The sequence below is a fragment of the Pistacia vera genome, unplaced genomic scaffold (genome assembly GCF_008641045.1).
Source record: "Pistacia vera cultivar Batoury unplaced genomic scaffold, PisVer_v2 Contig495, whole genome shotgun sequence".
Classification (NCBI taxonomy): domain Eukaryota; kingdom Viridiplantae; phylum Streptophyta; class Magnoliopsida; order Sapindales; family Anacardiaceae; genus Pistacia; species Pistacia vera.
In genome coordinates this window covers 559947-581784 of record NW_022196329.1, presented here as the reverse complement: position 1 = coordinate 581784, position 21838 = coordinate 559947, and the positions used below count along the sequence as shown (strand labels likewise).

Genomic DNA, 21838 nt, shown 5'->3' with positions numbered 1-21838 from the left:
CGATCAAATAAAGCTTTAATTTTCTGGGTAAAGGGTCGATCGATCAATATAATTTTCCCAAAGAATATATATCCAACCACTGCACATTCTCCCTATATTATATGCATACCATGTGCCACCAAACACAATTGCCATTAAAATCTCTCCATCTCTATCTCTTTAATTAATTAAAGAACCTACCTTTTGTCTTTGTCACCTTTTGACTAAGCTCCAAACATTCCTTAATTAATTTCCTTCCCTTAACCTAATGGACTTCTTTTTATGATCATCGATAAATCTATTTTATTTTATTTTCTAGAAGAATTAGACCCTTTTTTTTAACGAGTGTGAAATCGAAATCCCCAATATAATTCATTAACAAGACTAATAAGAACAAGATAGGAAAGGCAGGCCTCATTTATTATATTATATTATATAGTATAAAATTAATGGCATTAGGGTTTTTATTGGCTGCCATTGTTAGGTGGAGAGCGGCAGTTAGTAGTTTTTTCTGGTTAGTCAGGTCAGTTAGGAATCGCACAAATTTTATATTAACATTTATGGGCGATCACATATTATTATATATATACTTATTTATTTAGTTATTTATATAAACAAAGAGAAGAGAACCGCATGATTTGCATCCCAATTCCCATACATAATTTCCCTGATTAATGACCCTGTGTTGAAAAACTTTATCTTAAACTAATAAAATAAATACTTTATATAGAAATATATGGCCGGTTTGGGAAGGTCCGTCGATTTATATACCAATAAGCTATAGTTTGATTTGCTTAATCTTACCTGCCTTGACCATTTATAACACCTAAGAACAAAGAAAGAAAAAGTTTCTTTTGCTAGTCAAATTTTAAACAGGTTAAGCTTTTGTTTATATACCATTTGTGATTAATTCGAACACTTGTATTCAACTATCTATTAAAATAAAAAAAGTGTATATATATTTATATATTATATTCGGGAATATGCTTAAGAAGATCTTTATAAAAATAATGTGCACCCACGTGTACACGTGGGAATGGACCAACCGTTTTATTAGAGAAAATTTTAAGCTATGGTCGCACGTGCCACACGTGGGCTGAGCTGCTAATTATTTTTATTGTGACTAAATTTATATATTTTGGGCATTTATTATATTATTTATATTAAAAAATTGGTAAGCTCCTGAGAAACAAATCTCATAAACTTTCTATTATAAACTCGACGTGGAATTCCCACCATATCGCTAAGCGATGTTAACAAGCGGGAAAAATTAATCAAAAACTAATTATCAGCTACCAAATCAGACTTGTGAGAGAAGGTGTAAGATTCGTTTGTCAACCGATCTTTATTGGTTTTATAATGATACATATGTTTAGACAATGAAGAAATAAATTCAGATTCTGCGGTCAAAAGAGAATTGAACCAATTAGATTTCAAAGTCATGCGATCTTGATCCATAATCATTGTTAGGATTAATTTAATTAAAGACATGGTTAATTAATAGATTAATAATGCTCATGATTAGGGACAATTAGGCAAGTCTTATTTCTAGTGGTTGAACCTTGAAACGGTACCGCATTTAGATAAGCCACCTGGTCATGAACTTGTGCTCTTGAGATTTTACGTATTAATCACTTTTAATTGGTCAACTCCACTAATTGTCTTATTAGTTATTGGTTATTAATTATTAATTATATTCACATATAACCCAAAATTTTAATTAAATCTTATATATAACCCAAAATTGGTTATTAATTGTTATTTATTGGTCAGTGATATAATAATTAACAAGTAATAACGTCAAGAACTACTTGTATGGTTTTTAAATTGTGTATATAATAGGGGGGAAATCATTAAAAAAAAAAAAAAAAAAAAAAAATTGCACTTATAGATGGGTATCATGTGTTTAACGTATAGTATTGATACTAACATTTATTAGTCTTCTAATATTTAATGATATGTAATTTACATACTTTGATATTTAATTAAGGTTTCTCGCAACTTTGTCTTCTAATGTTTAATCAAACGATTAAAACTCCAATACTAATTATAAAAAAACAAATTAAAATCATCTTATATGGAATTTAAACAAGGAGTAAACGACTTTTTCTCACCCAAATAATGACTTAAAAATATTTTATCATTCACAGACTTTTAAAATATCACTTTATTATCCAAATTTATATTCCTTTTTCAATTCCGACATCGTTACGACATCACACCACCACCATTCTTTTCTCCGATCATCACTCACCAAAATCCCTTAAACCTACTCCCGTTGACCCCAACAATCGTTATCAATCAAGCGATTAATGTTTGTGTAGCCATCTCTATCAAGTCAAATTCGATTAATCTCAATTACTAAAATCTAACCTTTCACTATCAAAAGACTTATTGGCCTTCCGTCTTCAAAAGCTCCAACATCATGAATCAAGTTTATTCTTTATTTATCGTCAGAATATAATTTTAAATAATAAAGTAATATTTTAAAAGTTTATCGGTAAGAGTATATCATTAAATCATTATTTGGATGAGAAAAAAGTCAGTTAACTCTTTAAATAAGTCTTAATTGAGTGCAAACCAAGTAACCTTTTTACAGGCACCGTGGAAGGCAACCATTAGTTATACTATGATTCCATTGATTTTATGGATAATCCACTCTTGTATATAATAAGAATTAAAGATTAATAAACTAACAATCAACCTCTCAGTTCTCATAATGCTACAAATAATACCAATAACTTTCTTCCTTAAAATAACATAGAAAAATAACGACCCAATCAAAACCCTGATTTCATTCAATAATGGCGTACGTACATAGTTAATTAAACATATACTAATTAATCACGAGCAATACTTAATCTGTACAAGTGTCATTTCACAACATGGTACACTTATCCCCAATTCCCCATAACATGAAGCCACTTGCTGGATTAATTGTCAATGTCATAGCAATGGGACGAACCATATGAAGTGGGATTTTATCATTTCTCAATATACATGGTTGATAATTGAACTTGCTTAATTGGCCAAGCAGAAACTATAGTACATTTTCGATCCCAAGTAGCGGTATTGGCCAATAGCCAAAACTAAGAACTAACCAGATGGATAAGTTATGCAAGTTGTTCTTGATTGTCACATGGATAATAAAATCGCAGCATCGATGTCTATCATATCAGCTTGTCACTTTGCTTAATTAGCTGGTAGCGAAGAGGCCCCATGCCCCAACCCCAATTCCCTAATCTTTGATGAAGTGTGCATGTTTTAATTAAATAGCTTCAGCTATAGTTTACATGGTGCTGAAATGATCTATTCTTTTGATTGGATACACACACGACAATTTTTATACCAAGTTGCATGAATAGACATCAAAATTAATGCATCTTCATGCAATAACATATTTTGATATACTTACAGTTCTTTCAATAGAAATAGGTCAGGTGCGTCGGAGTTGTTGACTATTTCAACAATTAGGAGCCACGTAAACGCATTCGGTTCTAGCTGAAGAATTTCTCTAAGTTATTAATCNTACGTGCACATTAACTAATCCCTTGAGACTAGGCATGGCAGTGTTCCCCAAAATTCCGGGGACCCGTCCCGCCCCACCCCATCTGGGGCGGAGAAGCCCTAGTTTTTTCGAGGATAGGGGCAGGTGTGGAGGTGTTTTAATCCCCGTCCTTGGGGATGGGACGGGGGTGGGTGATGCCTTTCCCTCGCCCCGCCCTGTATATAATATATAAAATTTAAAAAAAAAAAAAAATATATATATATATATATATACTTACTTTTCATTAATACCCCTATATTTCACCTAATTACACAATTATCTTGCCTATATAAACTCATATTTTTCCAATTTCTCTCACCCTAAACAATTGAACAAAAACAATCCCTAACCCATATTTATGTAAAATTAACTATGTTTAAATGATTAATTTAAATGTTTGTCATGTGGATGTGAATTAACTATTATGTTTGGTAATGCTCAAATTAATTTAGGTTTATGTAAAATTAACAGGGCGGGGATGGGCCTCCAACATTTCCCTATGGGGCGGGGAAGGAGAATTTTTTTAATCCCCGTGACAGGGATGGGACGGGGGTGGGGAGTGATTTTGAAGGTGGGGATAGGTACGGTGAATGAGATCCTCACCCCATTGCTATGCCTACTTAGGACTCTGGAACTACTGATCGGATAAGAACTCCAGTGACTGCCTTTATTAGTAATCGAGGAGGAACTCGAACTTATGACCTCTTGAGTAATACACCTAAGAGTCCATATCGAACCACTCGGTCACCCAGAAGTCGTTTGTGCCCTGATTTTTATTAATTCTTATATCGTTTTAGTTTAGATTAAGCTTTTTTAAATTAAATTGCCATGGTGGGATTGTCACATTATCAAGAAGAATACAAGGCGAAAAGGGAATAGGTCACAAGATGTTAAAAAAATTCCTAAATAATCAACAAGCCAATTCTTTAGAGCTACAAGTTTTCCATAACATCCACAACTTTTGGTTCATGTTAAAGAGAAAGGTTTAAAAGGAGAAACTGAAGAAATAAATTCAGATTCTGCGGTCAAAAGAGAATTGAACCAATTAGATTTCAAAGTCATGCGATCTTGATCCATAATCATTGTTAGGATATTAATTTAATTAAAGACATGGTTATTAATAAATATAAGTGTCATGATTAGGGATAATTAGGCAAGTCGTATGTTATTTCTAGTGGTTGAACCTTGAAACGGTACCGCATTTAGATAAGCCACCTGGCTGAACTGTGCTCTTGAGATTTACGATTAATCACTTAATTGGTCAACTCCACTAATTGTTCTATTATATTGGTTATTAATTATTAATTATATTCACATATAACCCAAAATTTTAATTAAATCTTATATATAACCCAAAAATGGTTATTAATTGTTATTTATTGGTCAGTGATATAATAATTAACAAGTAATAACGTCAAGAACTACTTGTATGGTTTTTAAATGTGTATATAATAGGGGGGAAATCATTAAAAAAAAAAAAAAAAAAAAAATTGCCTATAGATGGGTATCATGTGTTTTACGTATAGTATTGATACTAACATTTATTAGTCTTCTAATATTTAATGATAGTAATTTACAACTTTGATATTTAATTAAGGTTTCTCGCAACTACTTGTCTTCTAATGTTTAATCAAACGATAAAACTCCAATACTAATTATAAAAAAAACAAATTAAAATCATCTATATGGAATTTAAAAAAGGAGTAAACGACTTTTTCACCAATATGACTTAAAATATTTATCATTCACAGACTTTTAAATATCATAATCCAAATTATATTCCTTTTTCAATTCCGACATCGTTACGACATCACACCACCACCATTTTTCCGATCATCACTCACCAAAATCCTTAAACCTACCCGTTGACCCCAACAATCGTTATCAATCAAGCGATTAATGTTTGGTAGCATCTCTATCAAGTCAAATTCGATTAATCTAATTACTAAAATCTAACTTTCACTATCAAAGACTTATGGCCTTCCGTCTTCAAAAGCTCCAACATCATGAATCAAGTTATTCTTTATTTATCGTCAGAATATAATTAAATAATAAAGTATATTTTAAAAGTTTATCGGTAAGAGTATATCATAAATCATTATTTGGATGAGAAAAAAGTCAGTTAACTCTTTAATAAGTCTTAATTGATGCAAACCAAGAACCTTTTACAGGCACCGGGGAAGGCAAACATTAGTTATACTATGATTCCATTGATTTTATGGATAATCCACTTGTATATAATAAGATTAAAGATTAATAAACTAACAATCAACCTCTCAGTTCTCATAATGCTACAAATAATAACAATAACTTCTTCCTTAAAATAACATAGAAAAATACGACCCAATCAAAACCCTGATTTATTCAATAATGGCGTACGTACATATTAACATATACTAATTAATCACGAGCAATACTTAATCTGTACAAGTCATTTCACAACATGGTACTTACAATTCCCCGTAACATGAAGCCACTTGCTGGATTAATTGTCAATGTCATAGCAATGGGACGAACCATAGAAGTGGGATTTTATCATTTCTCAATATACATGGTTGATAATTGAACTTGCTTAATTGGCCAAGCAGAAACATAGTACATTTTCGATCCCAAGTAGCGTATTGGCCAATAGCCAAAACTAAGAACTAACCAGATGGAAAGTATGCAAGTTGTTCTTGATTGTCACATGGATAATAAAATCCAGCACGATGTCTATCTATATTCATATCAGCTGTCACTTTGCTTAATTAGTGGTAGCGAAGAGGCCCCATGCCCCAACCCCAATTCCCTAATCTTTGATGAAGTGTGCAGTTTAATTAAATAGCTTCAGCTATAGTTTACATGGTGCTGAAATGATCTATTCTTTTGATTGGATACACACACGACAATTTTTATACCAAGTTGCATGAATAGACATCAAATTAAGCATCTTCATGCAATAAATATTTGATATATATACAGTTCTTCAATAGAAATAGGTAAGGTGCGTCAGAGTTGTTTATCTTCAACAATTAAGAGCCACGTAAACGCATTGTTTGGGTTGAAGAATTTCTCTAAGTTATTAATCTATTATTGGGTTTGGACATAAGAATATGAATCCTCATAATATCATATTTTAATCTTTTAAAATTAGTATATAACATATTTTTCTCTAGTATGGTGGTAGTATAAAATATACTCATTGTAAACGAGAGAGGTGAGATAGTATTGCAATAATATAACTCTACTGAACATAGCCTGTAATTGAGTGAACAAGATAAAACGGCTTATTTTTCTTTCCTTTACTGTGTGATTTGTATGTTTAATATTGTATTGGTCGTATACTCATATTCTTTCAAGGGTGAGCATGAGTGGATGGATTTGGACACTTTGGCAAACTAATGTTATTATATTGTAACCAAGAAGAAGGGATTTAAATAAAAATGAAACAAAAATTTTCATGGAATATATGACAATCTGAAAGATTTAGTTGATATGATTTGAGAGAAATGGTTTAGATGATTATATGTATATAAAGTTTCCCTTGAGCGGCGCGGCCTCACCTACTGCCATGCAAGTAAAATAATATTTTGAAAATTTAAGAATCTTTGCCAACAACAAATCTTCTTTATCATGTATGCAATCTAATCATCTGATTATCTTATGAGAAAATACATCACTGGAATTGCTTACATGTGCTCCGACTAAGATAATCAACCTTATGGACGAAGCAGAAAAATTAATTATATAACCCTAATTCAACTATCCTTCTCTCTCGCTTTCGATCAATTTATAACCATGAACAGGTTAACATTATGTATATTATCACGAATTACATTATATTAAGATACATGTTCGACATCTGGATATATAGTAATGTCAGAAAATGAATGGAGGAGCGCGTAATTTGAAAAGAGCATCTATGTTGCCCATTAGTGTTATTAATTTATAAATATATGATAAAGAAGGATATAAATTTGCAGTTGCTGCTGCTAAGGGCATCCATGACATGAGGGGGGCTAAACTTTTTTGATTAATTACATATTAATTAAAAAAAAAAGTAAAGGAGGAGGTATCTGTAGTTTATCATTGGAGGTTAGAGGCCTCTTCATTAACTCAAGACAAAGAGAAAGCTCTTTCTTAACTTAAGAGAGATGAAATCTTTACATGAAAGTTTGCTTCCGAAAACGACAATATGAAAAGATATACAAGCTGTATAATTAGGACACCTAACTTCACTTGCTCCCCAATAGAGGAGTATAAGATATACATTTATTTTTTTAAATTAACAGCTTTAATATTATATTATAATATTACAAAATTACAGAGAATATTTTCTCCTAATCCCCTGATTTTGTTTATATATGGTAGTTAACAATATGTATTATATAAAAAAAAAAAAAAAACGGAACCAAGGAGTAGCAAACTATATGCTTTATTTAGAATGTGCCCTGATTTTTTTTTTTTTTTTTTTTTTTTAATGATAGGGAGTATCGGGCAGCTTTAAGTGGACGCAGTATTATCTGATCATTTTGGGTGGTCTGTGACTGTGCTTAATGGCCAACAAAATTTATATAATCAACCTTCTCTGAAAGCTCCAGCTCCAGTTGACGTATACTCTTCCCAACTTAGCAACTTGCTTGTTCCAGAAAGCTTGCGTCCAATTGAATCAACATATATATATATATATATGATATATGCCTACATCTTCTTACGTACCAAATTTTCAATACATTCGGCAGCAGCCATATTTCAATATTTCTCCTCACACACACATGCAGGCAAGTTGATCAGGTAAAGAGGGAGACTCTTATCTTTTTAATTTTGTCCATAAGTTGATATTCATCGGTTTATCAAGAATAATCAGTCAATAAAGTTTCTTTTCATTCCGTTAAAAAATATTTCTTCTTGATTCGGAAATCTGTCCCTGTTAAAACGATCATTTCTAGGTCATTTTCGAAGTCAAAAAGAGCCATGAACTTGTCCGCCTGAGTAAATCAAAACTTTGCTTGATCAACCGACTAAAATATCACTAGGGTTTCAACCCTTTTGACCTCTTGGTAATATACACAAAAAATTCTACCAGGTTCTTTGAATGAATCGTGTCTAAAATTAATCATTGATCTTGGTGTACGATTTCCAAAAGAAATGAAATTATAAAAGTTTGAAGTAAATATATGTATAGTACCTAACCTTGACAATATCTTCTTCCACTTTACGACTTACCTACCTTGAAATTGGAGCATTATCGATGATCACTACTTTTATAAAGGAGAATTATATATGATATATGACAGTACTGAGAAATCCAATTAATTGTCGGGTTCATGCATCAGGACGATTGGAAATCTTAACCCAAGAAAGGAGTTTAGCCAAATAAGAGAATGTTGAGACCATGAACAGCTGCTATAATTGCCCTCGAGGAAATTTGCTGAGGCCATGGGAAGAGATTTTTATATAAGAATAACGTGCAAAACTCTTGATTAGAATGCGTGATTCCCTCAAACACACTTAATTCTATAATACCGGTTAAAGTATCCATTTTGGTTTATTCTTTTATTTTACTCTTAAACCCTAGAAAAAACAACAAAAATAAAAACAAATAATCAGTTCCAAACAAATGGAGGATGATCGATCAAATAAAGCTTTAATTTTCTGGGTAAAGGGTCGATCGATCAATATAATTTTCCCAAAGAATATATATCCAACCACTGCACATTCTCCCTATATTATATGCATACCATGTGCCACCAAACACAATTGCCATTAAAATCTCTCCATCTCTATCTCTTTAATTAATTAAAGAACCTACCTTTTGTCTTTGTCACCTTTTGACTAAGCTCCAAACATTCCTTAATTAATTTCCTTCCCTTAACCTAATGGACTTCTTTTTATGATCATCGATAAATCTATTTTATTTTATTTTCTAGAAGAATTAGACCCTTTTTTTTAACGAGTGTGAAATCGAAATCCCCAATATAATTCATTAACAAGACTAATAAGAACAAGATAGGAAAGGCAGGCCTCATTTATTATATTATATTATATAGTATAAAATTAATGGCATTAGGGTTTTTATTGGCTGCCATTGTTAGGTGGAGAGCGGCAGTTAGTAGTTTTTTCTGGTTAGTCAGGTCAGTTAGGAATCGCACAAATTTTATATTAACATTTATGGGCGATCACATATTATTATATATATACTTATTTATTTAGTTATTTATATAAACAAAGAGAAGAGAACCGCATGATTTGCATCCCAATTCCCATACATAATTTCCCTGATTAATGACCCTGTGTTGAAAAACTTTATCTTAAACTAATAAAATAAATACTTTATATAGAAATATATGGCCGGTTTGGGAAGGTCCGTCGATTTATATACCAATAAGCTATAGTTTGATTTGCTTAATCTTACCTGCCTTGACCATTTATAACACCTAAGAACAAAGAAAGAAAAAGTTTCTTTTGCTAGTCAAATTTTAAACAGGTTAAGCTTTTGTTTATATACCATTTGTGATTAATTCGAACACTTGTATTCAACTATCTATTAAAATAAAAAAAGTGTATATATATTTATATATTATATTCGGGAATATGCTTAAGAAGATCTTTATAAAAATAATGTGCACCCACGTGTACACGTGGGAATGGACCAACCGTTTTATTAGAGAAAATTTTAAGCTATGGTCGCACGTGCCACACGTGGGCTGAGCTGCTAATTATTTTTATTGTGACTAAATTTATATATTTTGGGCATTTATTATATTATTTATATTAAAAAATTGGTAAGCTCCTGAGAAACAAATCTCATAAACTTTCTATTATAAACTCGACGTGGAATTCCCACCATATCGCTAAGCGATGTTAACAAGCGGGAAAAATTAATCAAAAACTAATTATCAGCTACCAAATCAGACTTGTGAGAGAAGGTGTAAGATTCGTTTGTCAACCGATCTTTATTGGTTTTATAATGATATATATGTTTAGACAATGAAGAAATAAATTCAGATTCTGCGGTCAAAAGAGAATTGAACCAATTAGATTTCAAAGTCATGCGATCTTGATCCATAATCATTGTTAGGATTAATTTAATTAAAGACATGGTTAATTAATAGATTAATAATGCTCATGATTAGGGACAATTAGGCAAGTCTTATTTCTAGTGGTTGAACCTTGAAACGGTACCGCATTTAGATAAGCCACCTGGTCATGAACTTGGGCTCTTGAGATTTTACGTATTAATCACTTTTAATTGGTCAACTACACTAATTGTCTTATTATTTATTGGTTATTAATTATTAATTATATTTACATGTAACCCAAAATTTTAATTAAATCTTATATATAACCCAAAATTGGTTATTAATTGTTATTTATTGGTCAGTGATATAATAATTAACAAGTAATAACGTCAAGAACTACTTGTATGGTTTTTAAATTGTGTATATAATAGGGGGGTAATCATTAAAAAAAAAAAAAATTGCACTCATAAATGGTATCATGTGTTTAACATATAGTATTGATACTAACATTTATTAGTCTTCTAATGTTTAATGATATGTAATTTACATACTTTGATATTTAATTAAGGTTTCTCGCAACTTCGTCTTCTAATGTTTAATCAAACGATTAAAACTCCAATACTAATTATAAAAAAAGCAAATTAAAATCATCTTATATGGAATTTAAACAAGGAGTAAACGACTTTTAAAATATCACTTTATTATCCAAATTTATATTCCATTTTCAATTCCGAAATTGTTACGACATCATATCACCACCATTTTTTTCCCCGATCATCACTCACCAAAATCCCTTAAACCTACTCCCGTCGACCCCAACAATCGTTAACAATCAAGCGATTAAGGTTTGTGTAGCTGTCTCTATCAAGTCAAATCCGATCAATCTCAATTACTAAAATCTAACCTTCCATCATCAAAAGACTCATTGGCCTTCCGTCTTCAAAAACTCCAACATCCTGAACCAAGTTTACTCTTTATTTATCGTCAGAATATAATTTTAAATAATAAAGTGATATTTTAAAAGTTTATCGGTGAGAGTATATCATTAAGTCATTATTTGGATGAGAAAAAAGTCAGTTAACTCTTGAAATAAGTCTTAATTTAGTGCAAACCAAGTAACCTTTTTACAGGCACCGTGGAAGGCAACCACTAGTTATACTATGATTCCATTGATTTTATGGATAATCCACTCTTGTATATAATAAGTATTAAAGATTAATAAACTAACAATCAACCTCTCAATTCTCATAATGCTACAAATAATACCAATAACTTTCTTCCTTAAAATAACATAGAAAAATAACGACCCAATCAAAACCCTGATTTCATTCAATAATGGCGTACGTACATAGTTAAATAAACATATACTAATTAATCACGAGCAGTACTTAATCTGTACAAGTGTCATTTCACAACATGGTACACTTATCCCCAATTCCCCATAACATGAAGCCACTTGCTGGATTAATTGTCAATGTCATAGCAATGGGACGAACCATATGAAGTGGGATTTTATCATTTCTCAATATACATGGTTGATAATTGAACTTGCTTAATTGGCCAAGCAGAAACTATAGTACATTTTCGATCCCAAGTAGCGGTATTGGCCAATAGCCAAAACTAAGAACTAACCAGATGGATAAGTTATGCAAGTTGTTCTTGATTGTCACATGGATAATAAAATCGCAGCATCGATGTCTATCATATCAGCTTGTCACTTTGCTTAATTAGCTGGTAGCGAAGAGGCCCCATGCCCCAACCCCAATTCCCTAATCTTTGAGGAAGTGTGCATGTTTTAATTAAATAGCTTCAGCTATAATTTACATGGTGCTGAAATGATCTATTCTTTTGATTGGATACACACACGACAATTTTTATACCAAGTTGCATGAATAGACATCAAAATTAATGCATCTTCATGCAATAACATATTTTGATATACTTACAGTTCTTTCAATAGAAATAGGTCAGGTGCGTCGGAGTTGTTGACTATTTCAACAATTAGGAGCCACGTAAACGCATTCGGTTCTAGCTGAAGAATTTCTCTAAGTTATTAATCCATTATTGGGTTTGGATATAAGAATATAAATCCTTATAATATCATATTTTAGTCTTTTAAACCTAGTATATAACATATTTTTCTCTAGTATGAGTATGATAGCAAATCATAGGGTAAATTACACTCATTGTAAACGAGAGAGGTGAGACAGTATTGCAATAATATTAACTCTACTAGATATAGTCTGTTAATTGAGCGAACCAGAATAAAATCGAGCGTGGTTTTTTTACTCTTTACTATTTGTGATTTGTATGTTTAATATTGTTATTGGTTCGTGTTACTCACTAATCTTTCAAGGTGAGCATGAGTGGATGGATTTGGACACTTTGGCAAATTAATTGTTTATTATATTGTAACCAAGAAGAAGGGATTTAAAATAAAAATGAAACAAAAATTGTCATGGAATATATGACAACTCTGAAAGATCTTAGTTTGATATGATTTGAGAGAAATGGTTTAGATGATTATATGTATATAAAGTTTCCCTTGAGCGGCGCGGCCTCACCTACTGCCATGCAAAGTAAAATAAATATTTTGAAATTTAAGAATCTTTGCCAACAACAAAATCTTCTTTATCATGTATGCAATCTAATCATCTGATTATCTTATGAGAAAAATACATCACTGGAATTTCATTTACATGTGCTCTCGATCCTAAGATACATCAACCTTAACCTTGGACGAAGCAGAAAAATTAATTTATATAACCCTAATTCAACTATCCTTCTCTCTCGCTTTTCGATCAATTTATACGACCATCACTGCACTATTGAAATCTCAAACAACTATACCTTTCGAAATAACCATGAAAAGGGTTAACATTATATTATATTATCACGAATTAACATTATATTAAGAATAAATGTTCGACATCTGGATATATATGTAATGTCAGAAAATGAATGGAGGAGCGCAGTATTATTTGAAAAGAGCATCTATGTCTGCCCATTTAGTGTTATTAATTTATAAATATATGATAAAGAAGGATATAAATTTTGCAGTTGCTGCTGCTAAGGGTCATCCATGACATGAGGGGGGACTAAACTTTTTTGATTAATTATATATTAATTAGAAAAAAAAAAGTAAAAGGAGGAGGTATCTGTAAGTTTATCATTGGAGGTTAGAGGTCTCTTATCATTAACTCAAGACAAAGAGAAAGCTCTTTTCTTAATTTAAGAGAGATGAAATCTTTACATGAAAGATTTGCTTCCGAAAACTGACAATATGAACAGATATACAATGCTGTATATAATTAGGACACCTAACTTTCACTTGCTCCCCAATGGAGGAGTATAAGATATACATTATTAATAATATTAACAATAATTAAGTTTTTACAGAGAATATTTTCTCCTAATCCCCCTTTGATTTTGTTTATATATGGTAGTTAACAATATTGTATTATATAAAATTAAAAAAAATTAAAAAAAGGAACAAAATGGAGCAGCAAATTATATGCTTTATTTATGCATGTGCCCTGATTTTTTTTTTTTTTTTTTTTTTTTTAATGATCAGGAGTGTTCGGGTAGCTTACTTGCAATATCAACTAATTCCTTGGGACTTTGGAATTACCGATATGGTAAAATTTTCAGTGACTACCCTTATTAGTAATCGAGGAAGAACTCGAACTTATGATCTCTTGAGTAATACATCTAAGAATCCTTATCGAACCACTTGGCCACCCATAAATTGTTTGTGCCCTGATTTTTATTAATTCTTAAATCGTTTTAGTTTATATTAAGCTTTTTTTTATTAAATTGCCATGGTGGGATTGTCACATTATCAAGAAGAATACGAGGCGAAAAGGGAAGAGGTCACAAGATGTTAAAAAAATTTCTAAATATTCGACAAGCCAATTCTTTAGAGCTAAAAGTTTTCCATAACATCCACAACTTTTGGTTCATGTTAAAGAGAAAGGTTTAAAAGGAGAACGGATAGGCATCAGGGTCAGCCATCGTTTTCATCCTTCTTTGTCCGGTGGCCCTTGACAATGTCGCCGGTTGGTCCGGTGAGGACCGCAGGTAGAGAATTAACTACAATCCAAATGGATAACACGATTAGCTATCTCCAGCATTAATTGCTTCATCTTTCGTCTTGAATGCTACAATTGTGAAATTGAATTCGTTTTTTTCCGCATAGATGAACCCATTGTGGGACCTCTATATTTAATGCTACACCGTTTTATCTTTTGTAAAATATCGAAAATGTTATTTTCATATTTGATGCTGTAACAAATATTCCCATACTCTATTTAATACGACATGGATCAATTGATAAGTGCATATTAGATATTGATCATAACCTATAATTTTCAATATTTATAATAACTTATTTAACATGAAAATGTAATATTTGAGTGGCATACGTTAAAAATTACAACTATTTGAAGATGATATTTATTTTAGTTGTATAGATTTTTTTTTGTTGACGTGACACTTATGATAAGTGAGATATTATTGAAACCATCCCCCTCTATCAACTATTTTATTAAAAATTTTAATATCTATTTAATAAGCCAAAGTACATATATATATATATATATATATATATATATTCCTTCAAAACACGAGAATGTTTGACTTGAAATGTAGATAGAGCTACGCAAATTTTGACCTAGCCTCCAAGTATGCCATCCATCATCAGCTTAGAGCCATTTGGACTCTACCTAACTAATGGGTCTTGTTTGTTCTGAGCTTGTGCGCTCTGGTTGTGCGTCTTTACCAGTTTCTCTTTTCTGTTTGGTTTGAATCTAAGAGCTCTGTTAGGGTGTTTAAGCCCATCTCCCTCCTTTGTTTAGAGCTTGTGTACTCCCTTTTGAGCGGTTTTTCCCAAAAAGATGGGCACATCTAATTTAATATTCTCTAGACGTCTTCTGGAGGTATATGGTATATCCTTAGTTTTCTGTATAGTTTATTTTCTTTTAAGCAAATTAAATACCATACATTGATAGAAGGCGATAAAAAATCAGAACCCTAAACACAAATTTGTTGAATTAATACCATGCATTGACAGAAGGCGATTAAAATGACGGTAAAAAAATCAAATTTAAAAGTAAATTAATGAGAAATTAGGCAAAGAAAGAACAAAGAAGAGAAGAGAAGAGAGATAATGGTTTGTTTTGTACGGAGTGTGGTGATCGCAGGCAAATGGGCTCAAGGATGTTGATAGAAAGAAGAGAGAGTGATCAGAGAGGGGTCTCTGTTCTCTTCTTTTATATATACAGTAGCTCACTGTTGGGGATGACCGTTTTGTGTTGTACGAATGAATATGAAATGAAATAGAAGAGACGGGTAAAGAGAGAGAGAGAGAGAGCGTGTGGGGCTAAGTGATTTTGACCAAGATTTGTGGTTGAAAGGGAGTGGAAAACGGCCACGTGGTTGGGGGTCGAGTCGAGCGAATTCGGCCTCTGTCTCTGTCCTCTGTGGGAAGGGCAAAACGCGGAGTTAATTAAAAGAAGACCAACCAACAAAACAAAAAAAAAAAATAATTACAATTAATGGGCTTTTCCTCACTGAATTTTCACTATTTCTCTTCGTGTTTCTCTCATTACAAAACACTTAACTCTTATTGGTCCTTAATTTTAGGATTCCATCCAATTATAGCCCCTTAAATATTTAGTTGTGTTGTGTCATAAGCAACCTAAAATTCTTATTTTATTTTATTTTTAATTTTCTTAAAATAAAAAAATAATGAAAAACACCCTTTTTCTAGTCTAGTCTTAATGTCTAATGTAATGTCAATCAATCCCCAAGTGCCCTTTCCACAAATCCACCACGTGGTGTTCTCTTAGATGTCTGAGTTGGACCTCTACTTCAAGCAAACGTTAATAAGTTTTCTCTCTCTTTCATCACCATTTCCTCAAACTCTATTTATACCCAATTTTTCTCTCCATATTTCCCCCAAAACGCACTCCACTCTCTCTCTCTCTCTCAATACAAAACTCTCCTCTTTGCCTTCAACCTGAGACGACAATCAAAGCTAAAAAGCCATGGCTGCTTCTACACTAACACCCAACTCTAATAGTTGGGCTAAATCTCAGCTTCTTCATCCTTTCTCTTCTTCTTCTTCATCATCTTCTTTTGTAGATTTGGGCTTTTCATCAAAGTCCATCACCTTAAAGAAGAAGAAGCCCAATAGTAGGGTATACTCTGCTTTACACTCTCCTTCAGTCCTCCATTTCCCTAAACAACCTTACCAAAACCAAGTAATCCCCAAAGAAAACTCTCCCGTAAAACCCACAAAGACCCACCATCAGTGGAACCTGCTTCAACGAGCTGCAGCCATGGCCTTTGACATGGCTGAAAGCGCGTTGATCACACGCGAGCGCCAACACCCACTCCCCAAGACCGCTGACCCACGTGTTCAAATCTGTGGAAACTTCGCTCCGGTACTGGAACAGCCCGTCCAGCACTCTCTCCCAGTCACTGGTTCCATCCCCAAATGCATTAACGGCGTTTATATTCGTAACGGCGCCAACCCTTTATTCCAGCCGGTCGCTGGTCACCACTTCTTTGACGGTGACGGCATGGTTCACGCCGTTAGCATTGACAACGGAAACGCAAGCTACGCCTGTCGTTTCACCGAAACACAAAGATTAGTTCAAGAGAAAGAGCTTGGTCGCCCAGTGTTTCCTAAAGCCATAGGCGAATTACACGGCCACAATGGTGTAGCTCGTCTCTTGTTGTTCTATGCAAGAGGACTTTTCGGTCTTCTTGATCACAAACAAGGCACTGGAGTGGCTAACGCCGGCTTAGTTTATTTCAATAACCGTTTGCTCGCCATGTCAGAAGATGATCTTCCTTACCAAGTGCGTATTTCTTCTTCAGGTGATCTTGAAACTGTTGGAAGATACAATTTTGATGAACAATTAACTTCAACTATGATAGCTCACCCTAAAGTTGATCCAATTTCCAAAGAATTGTTTTCTTTGAGCTATGATGTCGTTCAAAAGCCTTATCTTAAATACTTCCGATTTTCTCCGGATGGAACGAAGTCACCGGACGTTGAAATTCCTCTTGAAATGCCAACCATGATGCATGATTTCGCTATCACTGAGAATTTTGTGGTGATCCCGGATCAGCAAGTTGTGTTCAAGCTTCAAGAAATGATAAAGGGAGGGTCTCCGGTGATATATGACAAGAACAAGAAGTCCAGGTTTGGGATTCTGGCGAAAAATGCGACTGATGCTAAAGATATAATTTGGATTGAATCACCGGATACGTTTTGTTTCCATTTGTGGAACGCTTGGGAGGAACCGGAATCTGATGAAGTTGTCGTTATAGGATCATGCATGACACCGGCTGACTCAATTTTCAATGAATGTGACGAGAGTTTGAAGAGTGTGTTATCTGAAATTCGGCTAAATTTAAAGACTGGTAAGTCCACACGCCGACCCATACTTTCTCAATCTGACCAAGTGAACTTAGAGGCTGGAATGGTGAACCGGAACCGACTCGGGAGAAAAACCCGGTTTGCTTATCTTGCCATTGCTGAGCCGTGGCCAAAAGTATCAGGTTTTGCCAAAGTGGATCTTTCTACTGGAGAGGTAAAAAAATACATTTATGGTGATAGAAAATACGGTGGTGAGCCATTTTTCCTACCAACAGATGCAAATTCTGAAAATGAAGATGATGGTTATATTCTTGCATTTGTTCACAACGAGAAGACATGGAAATCAGAGCTACAGATTGTGAACGCCAATAATTTACAGCTTGAAGCTTCGGTTAAGTTACCTTCAAGAGTACCGTACGGTTTTCATGGAACGTTTGTGGAGGCAAAGGATTTGGTGAACCAAGCATAGAGGAAAAGGTTTTTGTGAAATGTGTTGTTGGTGAGTTTTTGAGAAAATTACTGGGAGATTTTAACATAGGGATCGATGCGTCAGAGAAGACAGGTCCTCGGATTCTCCTGGAGATTTGAAAACCCTAGCAACCCTTTTGTTTTTGTTACGTTTATTGTCATTATTATTGTAGTTTCCAAGGAACCAGCTTGTAGCTTATGACATATAGGTAGAATTCGAGCTCAGCTGGTTTCTGTTTCTCTTTTGAATTTTGTATTTTAAAATTATTTACCTTTGTAAAAGAAAGAGAATATTATCTCTCTCATTGTATCAAACTTCTTCTCTTTTGAGTTTTGTCGATAAAATATTTAATGCACGTAGCCTTAAAGAACCAATAATCTCTTTCTTGTTATATATAATATAAATATATCATTGAAATTTTTTGCACTTTCGCCGATTGCGGCTCAAATTTTGTCGAAAATAAACTGTTTGACTAAATTATTTTTTAAGATTTAATTTTTTTAAATCACTATTAAATAACTTGATAATAAAAAAACAAAAAAAATTTAAAAACTATTCAGATCGACTTTCTCCCAACAGTTATAAAAGTGATTACTAAAAATTTTTACCTATTCGATAATTTTATAAACTCGAGCAATAGAATTCTTAGACTTAGACTTGGAGACGTAAATGCAGTAGTACACATATCACGTGTGGAGATATTAAGGACTGATACGATATGACAAATGTCTCGCTTATCAGTTTCACAAATTTGCCAATTTCTATATAATACTTCAGCACCTTTTTGGATATATATTGTCGTCTTGCAAATTCTGTTCTTCTTCTATTACATCTTTCTTCGTTTCTCCTTTCAGAACTAATATTATTTTGGCCTGCAATTCTCTGACTCAAGAAATCATTGGGGCACGTTCAGGAAATAATACAATTAACAGCTTTATTAATAATTGAAAAAAAATGAAATGGCTAATAATTTGGCCAACTTGGTAACTTGATTGAGACGTAACGATAGAAATTGAGGTGCGTCTGACTCATCACCCGATCAAATACATAATGAATGAATTTTCCTTCCGATCAAAATCGAAATGAGATTGCATCAGGGGATTGTGGCCCAGCTACGTCACCAACCCACTCAATGTAATTGGACATCTTTCAATATCATGAAACATGTTTGCCGGGGAAAGCAGGAGATGCCATTTCCAGAAGGCTATTGACTTTATGTAAAAAGAAAGTTGATACCCATTGACTAATTATCGATTAATAATTTCACCAAGTAAATTTTTAATCAAGAGATTTTTGTGTGTGAATTAGCCATCCATATGCAATCTTGTCTACTTGCGAAAACGACCATGAAATATGAATTAAATGATGTTGTGTATAGCAGTTTTTTTTTTTTAAATCCAGACATGTCCTGTGATAAGATGTTTTTATTTTTGTATTCTTTTGCTTGTTCCTCTCCTCTATCTCATCAGCCTATTAGGTTTGTGTTTTTATTCTTATCCCAGGACCTGTTTTGAGGTAGGATGATCGGTTTTTTATGATCTTTCTGTACATTTTTTATCCTTTTTAATGAATCACGTGAGAATTATAAAAAGGAAGGCATGTTCTTCAATTCAGTTCTTGAAACGTATGGTCATAAATATATAATGAAAACCCGAAATATTTATTTAATATTCTTTATTTTGCCGCAGAATCAATGTTAGCCACAACTTTAGAAAAGGTGTTTTGTGGGCAATGACAGTTACTTTGGATGTTTAGGTTTGTAATTTAGAGAGAGAGGGAGGAAGCAAAAATGTCCCACTAAAGCTTTATCGCAGGTTGTTCAAAAAGTCTCTTATTCTCGAAAAGATCACTTAGAAGAAGACTAATAACAAAACCCTACTTTTATTTTTTTATTTATTTTTTCTCTTTCAAAACATTGAATTAGAATAATTTTCGTAACAAATGGATCCACCGACCTGTGAATTTTCTTCTTAAATCAAATCCATGCAAAACATTATTATTATCCTTTGCGCATGCAGTAATATACTTCCAGAAACTTTACCTATTCTCTTACAAGAAACCTCAGTGCCCACCACGTGATCAATATTCAACTACCAAGACAAAAACTGCGACTCTTCATCTTATTTTTTTGGTCCTTTGCTGGAACAAGTTTTGAAGAATCACCATTATTAACTGTAATTAAGAAGACTTTGATCAAAATATTAATACTGCCAACCGCTATTAATGTGCATTTGGCTGCAACCTGATAGGTTGAAATTGCCAATTAAATACAGTGATTTTCCATCATATATAAATTAATTTATTTGGTCCCATTATCTGCTTTATTAAGGTCTCTAATGTTGGTCCCTCATTGCTTCCCTCAATAAATTTCCTCGACTGCTTTCACACCTATGAGGGTAATAGACAATTTTTAGAACTTGTCACCGTATGCACAAGTTCCCAGCGACCATTAGTATTAATCATATATATATATATATAGAGTTTTGAAGACTCACCATTATTAACTGTAATTAAGAAGACTTTGATCAAAATATTAATAACAAGATTAGGGTAATTAATTATATCAGCCGCTGTGGACACTGCCAACCGCTATTAATATTGTTTCATATATATATTGTATCTTTTTGAATGTATCAAATGACAAAAGTTCGAGCACTCAAAGCACAAACATATATATATATATATATGAAACAATATTTTGTCATAGACGGGAGTCTAAGCTGCCATAGCCGACCAATAGCCATGCACTGAATAAAGTTACAGTTAAATATTAATTACTTAAATTATTCGATTCATTAATAAATTAAATGTATGTATACATATGTCTCATGACAGAAGAAAAATAAAATTACAAATATAAAGTATGTATAGAAACTCTTATATAACAAACTTATGTATTAAATTTACTTACAACATCATTCATTTGAGATAGATTTTTTATTTTCATTCACTTTTTTATTAATTTCATATCATGTCGGTTTGTTTTGTATATAGTTTATATATTGAGAATTATTCTTAAAAAAAAAAAAAAAAAAAAAGGTGATGTTGATGTATCATATTCAAGTAAGACTAATGGACTGTTTTTGCAGGTCCAGTTAAATGTTACTTACGGGGAAGCTGCGGTTGTCACTTCATCACTACCAGCTGAAACTTATGAATTGACTATTCTCTGCAATCTGAAACTTTTACTTTTAGTACTGTCAGTATTTGTTATTCACAATTTATATTAATTGTGAGCCTTTACCAGATTACAAATTTACAAGGCATAAATAATATATAACTGAGGTGCTAGTATTTTGGATAGTATTTAAAAAAAAAAAAAAAGTAAGAATGGGATAATAATAACTGAGGTAAAATTTAAAATTTAATAAAAATATTCTATGTGTTTGTAAATTTCTAAATATCTCTGTAATAAAAACATTAAAAATTACAAAAACACCTTCATCCACCCA

The 21838-nt window shown here is 32.6% G+C and overlaps 1 protein-coding gene across 1 annotated transcript; it reads left to right on the top strand.

Annotated features, from left to right (window-relative positions):
- Positions 1–16523: 16523 nt before the first annotated feature.
- LOC116105184 (9-cis-epoxycarotenoid dioxygenase NCED2, chloroplastic) lies at positions 16524–18635 on the top strand. The gene has a single exon (XM_031391621.1). The coding sequence runs from the start codon at positions 16575–16577 to the stop codon at positions 18384–18386; it is 1812 nt and encodes a 603-aa protein (XP_031247481.1). The 5' UTR covers positions 16524–16574; the 3' UTR covers positions 18387–18635.
- The last annotated feature ends 3203 nt before the right edge of the window (positions 18636–21838 follow it).